A 13803-nucleotide genomic window follows, 5' to 3' on the forward strand; every position below is an offset into this window, starting at 1 on the left:
CCCAAAGCCTTTCCACCATCCAAAAGGCACAAGTCAGGAGTGTGATGGAATACTCTGCACTTGCCTGGATGAGTGCAGATCCAATAACACTAGAAGCTCGACACTATCCAGGACAAAGCAGCCCGCTTGATTGGCACCCCATCCACCATCTTAAACATTCACTCCCTCCACCACCGGCGCACTGTGGCTGTATTGTGTACCGTCAATAAGACGCACTGTAGCAACTCGCCAAGGCTTCTTCGGCAGCACCTCCCAAACCCGCGACCACTACCACCTAGAAGGACAAGAGCAGCAGGCGCATGGGAGCACCAACACCTCCAAGTTACACACCATCCTGACTTGGAACTATAGTGCTGTTACTTTATTGTTGCTGGGTCAAAATCCTGGAACTCCGAGCCTAACAGTACCTAGGAGTACCTTCACCACAAGGACTGCAGGGGTTTAAGAAGGCAGCTCACCACCACCTTCTCAAGGGCAATTGGGAATGGGTAATTAATGCTGGCCTTGCCAGCAACGCCCACATCCCAGAACAAATAAAAATCTGTTTTTAGGTGTTGGTTGACAGATAAATATTGGCCAGGAGACTAGAAAGAATTTCTTTGCTCTTTATCGTAATAGTGTCATGGTTTTTTTTTATGTCCACCTGAGATGGTAGAAGGGGTCTTGGTTTAAAGTCTCATTTGAAAGATGGCATCTCCAACACCTCGCTCAGCACTGCACTCAAGTAATAGCCTAGACTTTGTGCTCAAGTACCCAGATTGGTACTTGGAGAGGAAAACTCCCAGCAAATACCTGGTGTGGACAAATGTGGAGCAAGATTTGAGGTGAGTAGGCATGAAGCGAAGAAACAAAAGGCCATTAAGACTATTCAGTGGTCTCCTCAGCAACATGGACCATAGCTGACCTTCATTGAGGGGTGCTGGATCTGTAAACATAAGAACATAAGAATTAGGAACAGGAGTAGGCCATCTAGCCCCTCGAGCCTGCTCCGCCATTCAACAAGATCATGGCTGATCTGGCCGTGGACTCAGCTCCACTTACCCGCCCGCTCCCCGTAACCCTTAATTCCCTTATTGGTTAAAAATCTATCTATCTGTAACTTGAATACATTCAATGAGCTAGCCTCAACTGCTTCCTTGGGCAGAGAATTCCACAGATTCACAACCCTCTGGGAGAAGAAATTCCTTCTCAACTCGGTTTTAAATTGGCTCCCCCGTATTTTGAGGTTGTGCCCCCTAGTTCTAGTCTCCCCGACCAGTGGAAACAACCTCTCTGCCTCTATCTTGTCTATCCCTTTCATTATTTTAAATGTTTCTATAAGATCACCCCTCATCCTTCTGAACTCCAACGAGTAAAGACCCAGTCTACTCAATCTATCATCATAAGGTAACCCCCTCATCTCCGGAATCAGCCTGGTGAATCGTCTCTGTACCTCCTCCAAAGCCAGTATATCTTTCCTTAAGTAAGGTGACCAAAACTGCACGCAGTACTCCAGGTGCGACCTCACCAATACCCTGTAGAGTTGCAGCAGGACCTCCCTGCTTTTGTACTCCATCCCTCTCGTAATACTGGCTTGGAAATTTATGACACCATTTTAAAGTGACTAATTACAAACAATCATGAGCAGGTTGAGCTCTATAAGGCTGTAATGTTTTCCTGATAGCTTCCTTTCATTTTAATTTTGGTTTAGAGAGGCCGATGTTTTGTGTGAGATTGCGTCTCTAACAGATAACTGGAATTGTCATTTTTATCGACCTTCTCAGAAGCTAGACTGTGACAGAGTTCATTTTGCAAAACATCGCTGGTGGTCTGTTCGGTGCTTTTCACGGGGTGGGGGCAGGAAACAATCTGATTTGCTGAACAATTGCTGAGTCACTTTTTGCTTCAATAATGAACTGTGTATATTATCATTAAATTGTAATGCTTTCTACATATTGCTCACTGACTGAAGACTTTTTTATTCTTGTGCTTTTTTCAGGCTGAAGGCAGTCGTCTACAGAGGGAACTACGGGGCTATTTAACTGCAGTGAAAGGTTGCAACACAATTCTGATATTCTTTTTTATGATTTGTGTACTTGACGTGGAATTTGACTCCTAATTATCCAGCAATCCTTTTCTACCTAGTGGCTCGGTTCCTGGTACCTATCATTCTCAAATGCTAAAATATTCAGCAGTCCTGCCTAGTCCGTTAGTTACAATATATAAGGGTTTATTCAGTGCCTCTGCACTTTCACTGGAGGGGCCTCACTCCAAAGGATCATGGGTTGGAGAATCACCACCACCAGTTGTAGCCCCATCTCCAGCCCACAGTCCCACCTAGTTTGGCTCCTTGTAGGATTGGTTATAAAGCCTGCAAGCCTTTCCCCCCCCCATTTTTCAATATAATGTGTAAGAAATAGTTGGACTTCACGTGGTTTTGTTCAAACAGAAAGGAGACCATGATTGGGCATCAAGGCTTGTTAAATTCATCTTCTGCTTTCCAGGGCTTGGGAGAAAATAATTTTTATAATACCTTAGAACTATAAAGAACCTAAGTTGCTGTTACCGGGGAAAACAAACCTCCAAACCACAAGACCCATATGTTGTCAAGTCAGGACAAATATTTTCTCGTGTTGAAAGTCATTGTGAAAAGGTGCAGTTTGTAAACAGTTCATTTTAGTAAATTTCCCTAAAACTGCATTTTTAATAGATGAAGATGATTCTTTCCATTTCATAAAGTGTGGCTAGTACAGCACAAAAGGAGGCTATTTGGTCCATCGAGTCTGTGCTGGCTCTTTGGAATAGCAATCCAGTTCGTTCCATTTCTGCACTCTGTTACAATATCCGTACAATGTTTTACCTTTCAAGTATTTATCTATTTCTGTTTTGAAGGCTACTATTGAATCTATATCCAACACCCTATCAGGCAGTGCATTCCAAATCCTAACCACTCATTGCATAAAAAGATTTTTCCTCATGTTGCCTCTGGTTCTTTTGCCAATCACCTTAAATCTGTGCCCTCTCGTTATCATAGAAACATAGAAACATAGAAAATAGGTGCAGGAGCAGGCCATTCAGCCCTTCTAGCCTGCACCGCCATTCAATGAGTTCATGGCTGAACATGAAACTTCAGTACCCCCTTCCTGCTTTCTCGCCATACCCCTTGATCCCCCGAGTAATAGAAACATATCGACCCTTCAACCATTGGAAACAGTTTATTTTTATTTACTCTATATACACCCTTCATGATTTCAAACACCTCTATTATGGGCTAGGATTTCCTCTCATATTGCCCATTTACCACCCATTTACTGCCCAGTTACCACCCAGGTAACACCCGTTTTGATGAAAAATGTAAAATACTTCCCGGTACCACCCGTTTCAGCTCCCAATTAGCGCCGGCGGTAATCTGGGCCTACCTTTACCGCCGGCATTTGCTGCAAATCGCCCGCCCACTTTGGACATCAAATTCACTCCCAGCACCAAATTCCATTTTTTTATAAAGGCCCGCTAGCGCCCGTTATCGCTGTGCTGGAAACCATCCATTTCTAAAGAACTTACCTGACTTGGGCTCAGCGTTATGCTTCCCTCCATTTTGTTTGCAGCTTGACTGTAGCCCAGAAGATCGTGGATAATGAAGAAAACCAATTCTTGATGCAAATCTAATTATATATGGTGTACATATAAACAGATATGTGAGGTTTTGACAAGATGACCACCACTAATGTAGTTAAGTGATTCTATGCAGAAAATGAACTTTTGTATATTTGAATGTGATTGGGAGAATCTTTTGTTCAGAAGGCTTTGGGCTGACATATATGCTGAGTTTCTGCTATAATTTGGTCCTTTTTAGATAATTGACACTTCGACTCTGTGGTAGACTGGAACATCACCTCACCTACGTGCAAACATTGTATCAGGAAGTCTGTGAAGAATTGTGACCTCTAAAAGCCTTGAAAATTATTGGATTGTGTAATTAAAAAAGTCTCATATTCAAAGGAGTATTCAAGGAGGCTCACTGTCTCACACAGACCAGGCACTGAATTAACTCCCAGTACAGGATTAGAGAGAGAAAAGGGCTCACTGTCTCACATGGAGGAGGGAGGGGTTGTGTCCCGGAATGGGGCTTCATCCAAGTCACTGTGGATAAATAATGAACTGAGGGGGGTGGGGGGGAAGAAGGGAGTCAGCCACTAGGTGTACATCCAAGTAATCATTCTTCACATGGCTTGACAGTGTGGTTGTGGGGCTATTCAACTATGGCAAGCGTCACAACTGTAATGTCTGCACCTGTGAGAATGCTCATAGGCTGGAAGAGCTATTGCATTGTGACTGGTTTACCCAGTTACGTGATGTTCACAAGACTCAAGAAAACCCCAGTCAGGGGTTTAGGTCATCCAAGATGAGGTATGAGTTTACAAGGGACACTGTCAATCACACATTTAAAGTTGTCTTTCCTAAAAGTTGTCAAATGCGATATATTTTTCCCCTTCCCAGAAGTGAGTGAGAAACAGGTCAAGAATGGTTTAGTTGAATAAAATTTTATATAAAACTTGTAATTTGTATTAAAAGTTAACAATGTAATAAAATAAAAAAATTTATGAATACAAATTTTGACAACAAACATTATGAACAACAACAACATCAACAACAGTATAAACACCACTGAAAGGACCCTGCACCCTCCCACAATTCTACCTGCGGTCACCTTTCCCAACCCCTCCCCTGATCTTTGCCCCTGACCCCTTCCTCCTCCTCCCGCTAACAATACCCCTGGCCCTGCCACATCGGGACCAGTATGTTGTGCACCAGCAGAGCACCTCGAGAGTGTCTGCTGAAGGGGGGACAACAATGGCAGCGCTCTGTGTGGGTGTTCTGGAGAAGATGGAGGTGCTAAGGATCCATCTTCAAAGTCAGAAGAAACTGGTTCCTCCCGACGATCAGGTGCTGTCACCATTGATGGTATGGCACCTTGGGGTGCAGTGCCATATCCCACGAGCGTTGATTGCCGCATAGCATTGGCTTTGTCGGTCTGGGTATTCTCCCTCACCGTGGTAATCAGCTCCGCCATGTCCTCCGATTGAGGGGCTGCTAAAGCCGCGATGTTTTCGGACAACCCAGCAATGGACTGGAGGAGATTTCGAATCAAGTCGTTGGCTCATCCTGGACAGTGCCACCATGTCCAGGCTAGCATCTGCCTGTCGCGCAGCGTTCCCACTTTGGCGGATCAGCCGTCGTGGATTCATCATGGGTGTTGGTGTGCGCTGTTGCAGTCTGCTTGATCCGGCTTCCTCGAGCTGGAATCCAAGAAAGTTGGATTTCGATGAGGAACCGCTGGCCGCAGGTAGAAACAACACTTGAAGTCCCACCACCCCTCCCTCCTCATGCAACACCAGCGTTACAACGCTTTGAGGAGTGTTCTCCTCCAGTTCCTCCAGCACCATCTCCTCCGTCTCCTGTACCACCGTCACGTCATTTCGTCTTCCCTGCAATGACTCCTCTCTGGGAGGGGCAGGCAGCTCCACCAGTGCAACTGTAAAAACATAACATTAATGGTTGGCGACAGGGGAGAGGTCAGAGATAACATCAGCTCAATTCATTTTGCACAAGCTCATGTGGAAAACAAACATTTTTTGCTGAGAATCATTACATGAAAGTATCACAAGCAAAGTATAGAGAAATTACATGACATAACAAAACTTCAGTCCCAAACAGTTTGGTTTCCAAGTGGCACAGTGGGATCAACCAAAAAATCATGTCACAACTAACAACATTTCTTGCTCCCAGCATTACTGTTATATATGTAAACCTGTAAATACCTTGTGTAGCCACCAGAGGGCTCATCCCCTGGAGTCCCAAAGGATCCCACAATCCCTTGGGAGCAACTGTACTTAAGGAGGCCTCACAGGATTTATTTTGAGCTCACGGTATCTAGTCAGACTCTTTATTCATACTTAACAACTGCCGATGAAATACAGATAGCGAACCCAACGATGCAGAGAACAGTGGGCATCCTGGAGAAATTCTCGGAGGGAGATGATTGGGAAACCTTCGTGGAGCGACTCGACCAATACTTTGTGGCCAACGAGCTAGAAGGAGAAGCGAACGCTGCCAAACGAAGGGAAATTCTCCTCACCATCTGCGGGGCACCGATGTGTGGCCTCATGAAAAATCTGCTTGCTCCAGTGAAACCCACAGAGAAATCATACGATGATTTGTGCACACTGGTCCGGGAGCATCTGAATCCGAAGGAAAGCGTTCTGATGGTGAGGTACCGGTTCTACACCTACAAAAGGTCTGAAGGCCAGGAAGTGGCGAGCTATATCGCCGAGCTGAGACGCCTTGCAGGACATTGCGAATTTGAAGGACATTTGGAGCACATGCTCAGAGACTTCTTCATACTTGGCACTGGCCATGAAGTGATACTTCGCAAACTTTTGACTGTAGAGACCCCAACCTTGAGTAAAGCCATAGCGATAGCCCAGGCCACCAGTAACAATACTAAGCAAATCTCTCAGCACACTAGTGCTGCTACAATACAGTGCACAAAGTGATGTTGTTTTCAAATCGCAACGTACAGGGCAGGCCCCACATGCCTGCAGCTGCAAGTCCGCAGATGTCTCAAAGTTCGCCATCAAGGGTGATGAATGCAAGACCATTAACACCTTGTTGGCGCTGCGGGGGTGATCATCATTTCAATTCATGCCACTTTAAAGAGTACGTTTGCAGGGGCTGTGGAACAATGGGACACCTCCAACGTATGTGCAGGCGAGCTGCAAACCCTGATAATCCTGCAAAACACCATATTGCACAGGAGGATAGATCCACGGTGGATCACGACGAAGCAGAGCCTCAGACCGAGGAGGCAGAGGTATATGGGGTGCACACATTTACCACAAAGTGTCCTCCGATAATGCTAAAGGTTGAATTAAATGGACTCCCAGAATCAATGGAGCTGGACACGTGCGCGAGCCAGTCCATTATGAACAAAAAGACTTTCAATAAAGTGTGGTGCAGCAAGGCCTCAAGGCCAGTCCCATTCGCACAAAACTGAGAACTTACACAAAGGAACTGATTCCTGTAATCGGCAGTGCTACTGTAAAGGTCTCCTATGATGGAGCGGTGCACAAGCTACCACTCTGGGTGGTACTGGGCGATGGTCCCACGCTGTTCAGCAGGAGCTGGCTGAAAGATACACTGGAACTGGGATGACATCCGAGCACTCTCGTCTGTTGATGACACTTCGTGTGCCCGGGTCTTAAACAAGTTCCCCTCACTGTTCGAACCAGGCATTAGGAAGTTCTAAGGAGCAAAAGTGCAGATCCATTTGTTTCCGGGGGCGCGACTCATCCATCACAAGGAGAGAGCAGTACCATACATGATGAGAGAGAGGGTGGAGATCGAGCTGGACCGGTTGCAACGAGAGGGCATCATTTCGCCGATCGAATTCAACGAGTGGACGAGTCCGATTGTCCCAGTCCTGAAGGGAGATGGCACCATCAGTATCTGTGGTGATTACTATCAATCGTTTCTCCCTGCAGGATCAATACCCACTACCAAAGGCAGACGACCTTTTTGCGACGCTGGCGGGAGGAAAGACGTTCATGAAGCTGGATTGACCTTGGCCTACATGACACAGGAGCTGGAGGAAACATCGAAGGGCCTCACCTGCAGCAACATGCACAAAAGTCTCTTCATTTACAACAGATGCCCATTTGGGATTCGATCAGCAGCGGCGATATTCCAGAGAAACATGGAAAGCTTACTGAAGTCTGTCCCATGCATGGTGGTCTTCCAGGGCGACATCTTGGTTACAGATCGGTACATAGTTGAGCATCTGCAGAATCTGGAGGAGGTTCTTAGTTGACTCAACCGTGTGGGGCTCAGGTTAAAACGCTCAAAGTGCTTTTTGCTGGCGCCTGAAGTGGAGTTCCTGGGGAGAAGAATTGCGGTGGACAGCATCAGGCCCACAGATTTGAAGACGGAGGCAATTGAGAATGCACTGAAGCCACAGAACGTGACGGAGCTGCGGTCGTTTCTAGGACTCTTGAACTACTTTGGTAACTTCTTACTGGGTCTCGGCACACTGTTAGAACCACTGCACATCTTACTGCATAAAGGAGATGAATGGGTATGGGGTAAAAGTGAAGAAAATGCCTTTGTGAAAGCTAGAAAGTTGTTATGCTCAAACAAATTGCTTGTGTTGTATGATCCATGTAAGCGTTTGGTACTAGCATGTGATGTGTCGTCGTATGGTGTCGGGTGTGTAGTGTAACAAGCTAATGAATCTGGGAAATTGCAACTGGTTGCTTATGCATCCAGAAGTCTGTCTAAGGCTGAGAGAGCCTACAACATGATTGAAAAAGAAGCGTTAGCGTGTGTGCATGGGGTAAAGAAAATGCATCAATATCTGTTTGGGCTCAAATTTGAATTGGAAACTGACCATAAGCCGCTAATATCCCTTTTCTCCGAAAGTAAGGGGATAAATACGAATGCATCGGCCCGCATCCAGAGATGGGCGCTCATGTTGTCCGCATACAACTACGCCATCCGCCACAGCCCAAGCACAGGAAACTGTGCCGATGCTCTCAGTAGGCTGCCATTGCCCACCACGGGGGTGGAAATGGCACAGCCTGCAGATTTAGTCATGGTAATGGTAGCATTCGAGAGTGAGCAATCACCCATCACAGCCCGACGGATTAGAACCTGGACGAGCCAGGACCCCTTACTGTCCCTAGTAAAAAATAGTGTGCTTCATGGGAGCTGGTCCAGTGTCCCAGTGGAAATGCAGGAAGAGATAAAGCCGTACTAGTGGCGCAAAGCTGAAATGTCTATACAGGCAGACTGCCTTCTGTGGGGTAATCATGTTGTGGTCCCCAAGAAGGGCAGGGACACTTTCAACAGTGATCTCCACAGTACTCACCCAGGCATTGTAATGATGATAGCGATAACCAGATCCCACGTTTGCTGGCCCGATATCGATGTGGACTTAGAGTCCTGCATGCACAAATGTAACACATGCTCGCAGTTAAGCAATGCATCCAGGGAGGCACCGCTATGTTTATGGTCTTGGCCCTCCAAACCGTAGTCCAGGGTCCATGTCGAATATGCAGGCCGTTTTTGGGTAAAATGTTCCTAGTGGTTGTAGATGCATACTCCACATGGATTGAATGTGAGAAAATGTCGGCAAGCATGTCCGTTGCCACCACTGCAATCCTGCGGGCTATGTTTGCCACGCATGGCCTGTCTGATGTCCTTGTGAGCGACAACGGGCCATGTTTCACCAGTGCTGAGTTCAAAGAGTTCATGACCCATAATGGGATCAAACATGTTACATCTGCCCCGTTCAAACCAGCATCCGATGGTCAGGCGGAGGCAGCAGTGCAAACCATCAAGCAGAGCTTGAAGAGGGTAACTGAAGGCTCACTGCAGACTTGCCTATTCTGAGTCCTGCTTAGCTACCGCACGAGACCCCACTCGCTCACTGGGATTCCACCCGCTGAACTGCTCATGATAAGGGCACTTAAGACAAGGCTCTCATTAGTCCACCCTGATCTACATGAACAGGTAGAGAGCAGGCAGCTGCAACAAAGTACATATCATGATAGCGCAAATGTGTTCAGCGAAATTGAAATCAATGATCCTGTATTTGTGTTGAACTATGGACCAGGTCCCAATTGGCTTCCCGGCATTGTTGTGCCAAAGAGGGGAGTAGGTGTTTCAGATCAAACTTTCAAATGGACTCATTCTCCAGAAAACTTGGACCAAATCAAACTCAGATTCATGGACTATCCAGAGCAGCCCACATTGGACCCTACCTTCTTTGACCCCACAACATTCACACCAGTGGCAACCAACACCGCGGTTGACCTTGAAGCAGAACCCATTACCCGCAGCAGCCCAGCAGGACTCGCCACAACAGGCAGCCCAGCAAGGCCAGCTGCACAGCAGCCCAGCGAGGACGCAACAAACGATTCACCAAAACCAGCATTTGCACCGAGACGATCAACCAGGGAAAGAAAGGCCCCAGATTGACTCGCCTTGTAAATACTTACACTATTGACTTTGCGGGTGAGTGTTGTTATATATGTAAACCTGTAAATACCTTGAGTAGCCACCAGAGGGCTCATCCCCTGGAGTCCCAAGGGATCCCACAATCCCTTGGGAGTACTTAAGGAGGCCTCACAGGCTGGAGAGGCACTCTGGAGACCTGCAATAAAAGACTAAGGTCACACTTTACTTTGAGCTCACAGTATCTAGTCAGACTCTTTATTCATACTTAACAATTACATTCTATATTTTATTGCCATAAGATTGAATTACATGACCGCAGTACAGTCCAGGGATTATGCAGACTGACCCTCTGGGACAACTGGTTTAGCACCAACACACATGGCTGTGCGATCATATGCCCCCATCAGGACTGCAGCGTGTTCCTCAAGGTCCGTGAGAGGAATCGTCTTGGGCGGACCACCACCTGTTTTGCAGAGCTCTGCCCTATTGCTGGCTAGTTTTTTCTGCCAAGGTGACAAAAAATCTGTGAGAACTAATTTGACAACTACTAATACCGAACACACACATACATACATACATACACATTATATTGGTACACATCCCCAATTAACTGTCCCCCAGTCTTTTCGTCAGTGAGTGCATGATTTAAGTTTTGTTCGCACGCAAATGTTGTATGATGAACACATGAAAATACAGAGGAGTAACACAATGAGATCAATGATGGGATGTAAAAATTACATCAGGCTTTTACAACATAATAAAATGTGTCACTACTTAAGAGTAAATTGTCAATGCATGATAAAATTTAGTACTTATTCTCGCAGACCCAACAATGTTATTCCACCGTTTGCGACACTGGTTCGGCAGCCCCATCACGGGCGCGATGGAGGACACCGCCTCAGTGACCTCTAGGCCTAACCGCTGATACATGAATGGTGACAGTTCCCTCACCCATCCCGTGTTAACTGATTCCAATGGGCCTCCACTTCGCCCACCAATGACTCCTGGGCTTCCTTCGAAAAACGAGTGGCCTTTTTTCTCCAACCTAACTCACTCTCCACTTTCAAGGCTTGATTCTCCATTATTTATTTATTTTTTTAAAAATTATTATAATAATAATTATTAGTTATATTATTCATTATATTATTTTATAATATGATTTAACTGTCAAGATAATAAATACTCCTCAAAAAACCTGAAAAATCCTCACAGCTCCTCTTTCACTGACCTGAACTAATCTCTGCAGCTTGCAAATCTTCAGTGCTGTCCTTTTCTTCTCTACGCATGTGCGGGGTCACCCTTGACCCCAAAATCACGGGGGAATAGCTGCGCATGCGCAGAGAAGCTTTTCCGGCCGTTTTGTACAGAGGTTCTGCTTTCCTTTCTAAAGCTAAGGTGATCAGCGACTTTTCTTCTGGTTTGGCCGCCCGTTCGACTCCGCTATCGCTCGGCTTCACCGCCGCTGACATCGAGGACCCAAAAACCTCGGGAGCGCGCACCAGCGGTATTCCGGCGGTTAAAAAGACGCAATTGCCGGAATACCACTAAGATTCAGGCAGGGACGATCCGGATGCAAATTCTAGCCCACAATCTCCTCTTAGCCTTCTCTGCTCCAAGTAGAACAGTCCCAGCTTCTCTACTCTATCCACATAACTGTAATCCCTCATCCCTGATATGCAAAGGATGAAAACAGAAAGAAAAAGATCTTGTTGAGGGCTTGTTAACTGTTTTTTAATGTCTCGAATGCAATTGAAGAATGTGCTTTTCTCAATTTAGAAATAATTTAGAGAGGGTAAGCTGCTCATGTAATCAGGCTTGATGTTAATTTTTAAGTCGAGGTGAAGCTGCCTCAGGGGTATATTTTCCTCTGTGTAATGTTAAAAAATGTTTATTTGCTAAGCTGTCCACCAATGACAGTTTTGTTAAACTACTTTTAAAAAGATAGGAATTGCTGGATTTAAAAAGACCACGGTCCATCTAGCTCACCTTCTATCATCCTGCTAGTTGCATGATACAACAATAATGGAGTTGTTGACTAATCATGGAAATCAATCACAGTACCATGGAGCAAGCTCTCGTATCTTCAAGAATAACATTGCATTCAATCTAATGCTCAGTGATTTTTAAGGAAAGCTTAGAACTACAAAACACTTTACTTCATATTACTCAGTGGATCTGGTAATTCTACTGGCCACTGAATTCTTACTTCATCCACAGTAACTCAGATCTCTGCAATCACTTTCAGGGTGAACTTAGTGGGAGTTACTTAGTGACAGGAATGGACAACTTTATTCTTTTGGGAAGTTTGGTTAGGTTTAAGTTGACTCAGAGCTATGAATTCGCCTAGCAGGAATTGGCTCACCAGCCATTTACACCGAGGGGGACCACTGATCTCCCTCTGGAAAACCCATCCACCACCATTAAGCCCCACAAACCTACCAAAATCAGCCTCCATGAAATGGTTTTGATGGGATTCCCACCTGTGCTTGGGAACTTACCACTTGGGGGTTATGGGGGCGTGGGGGGGGGGCAGGAAATGTCCATTGCTGCAGGTGACCACCGCCTGCAGCACCTTAATGGGGCAGGTGGCCTTATAGGAGAAAAAAATTCCTGCTGCAATGAAATGGCAAAATCTACTCGTGTAGAATTGACATTCCATTGTACCTCAATCGATTGTTCAGGTCTTTTCATGCTGGGCTCCATTGTGCCTCCCCTAGCAACACTGGATGCTCTGTTGCATACTGTCGTTGTTGGAGTCCAGCATTGCAAATTTGATAATGATGGAAAACATATGATACTGTATTTATCACCTTCTTTAAATACACCCTCCCATTTTGAGCCTGGACCACTGTAACTTCCACTAGAAAATTTGGCGGGCTATAAAATGGATGGAGATCCGGGGTGGGTGTGGGACTGTGCCCCATTTCCTGCTGCTAAAGCAGTGCAAACACAGAGGAATATTCTGCCTTTCCAGGTCTCCAATATCATCATTGCCCTCACCACTTCACTCATAAGAACATAAGAACATAAGAAATAGGAACAGGAGTAAGCCATATGGCCCCTCGAGCCTGCTCCGTCATTCAATGGCCGATCTGATCATGGACTCAGCTCCACTTCCCCGCCCGTTCCCCATAACCCCTTATCGGTTAAGAAACTGTCTATTTCTGTCTTAAATCTATTCAATGTCCCAGCATCCACAGCTCTCCGAGGCAGCGAATTCCACAGATTTACAACCCTCTGGGAAAAGAAATTTCTCCTCATCTCTGTTTTAAATGGGCGGCCCCTTATTCTAAGATCGTGCCCTCTAGTTCTCGTCTCCCCCATCAGTGGAAACATCCTCTCTGCATCCATGTTGTCAAGCCCCCTCATAATCTTATATGTTTCGATAAGATCACCTCTCATTCTTCTGAATTCCAATGAGTAGAGGCCCAACCTACTCAACCTTTTCTCATAAGTCAACCCCCTCATCCCCGGAATCAACCTAGTGAACGTTCTCTGAACTGCCTTCAAAGCAAGTGTATCCTTTCGTAAATATGGAAACCAAAACTGCACACAGTATTCCAGGTATGGCCTCACCAATACCTTATATAGCTGTAGCAAGACTTCCCTGCTTTCATACTCCATCCCCTTTGTTATGTATGCAACACTATGTAACCAGCATTCTACCGCCACCAGAGGGTGTATCTGTTGGAGTCCCAAGGGAACCCAGCATCCCTTGGGAGCACTGTATATAAGCAGGTCTCCCATGCTGTACGAACACTCTGGAGTTAGAATAGAGAGACTAAGGTCACACTTACTCACGTCTACAGT

At 45.9% G+C, this 13803-nt stretch overlaps 1 protein-coding gene across 1 annotated transcript in view; it reads left to right on the plus strand.

The window, feature by feature from the left end:
• The window catches only part of amph (amphiphysin), a 541139-nt gene that overhangs the window by 285187 nt on the left and 242149 nt on the right, over positions 1-13803 (plus strand). The window contains exon 3 of the mRNA XM_070890365.1: positions 1979-2033. Coding sequence (XP_070746466.1) covers positions 1979-2033 — 55 coding nt within the window. The remainder of the gene's footprint in view (positions 1-1978; positions 2034-13803) is intronic.

Source organism: Pristiophorus japonicus, chromosome 1 (assembly GCF_044704955.1).
Source record: "Pristiophorus japonicus isolate sPriJap1 chromosome 1, sPriJap1.hap1, whole genome shotgun sequence".
Lineage (NCBI taxonomy): Eukaryota > Metazoa > Chordata > Chondrichthyes > Pristiophoridae > Pristiophorus > Pristiophorus japonicus.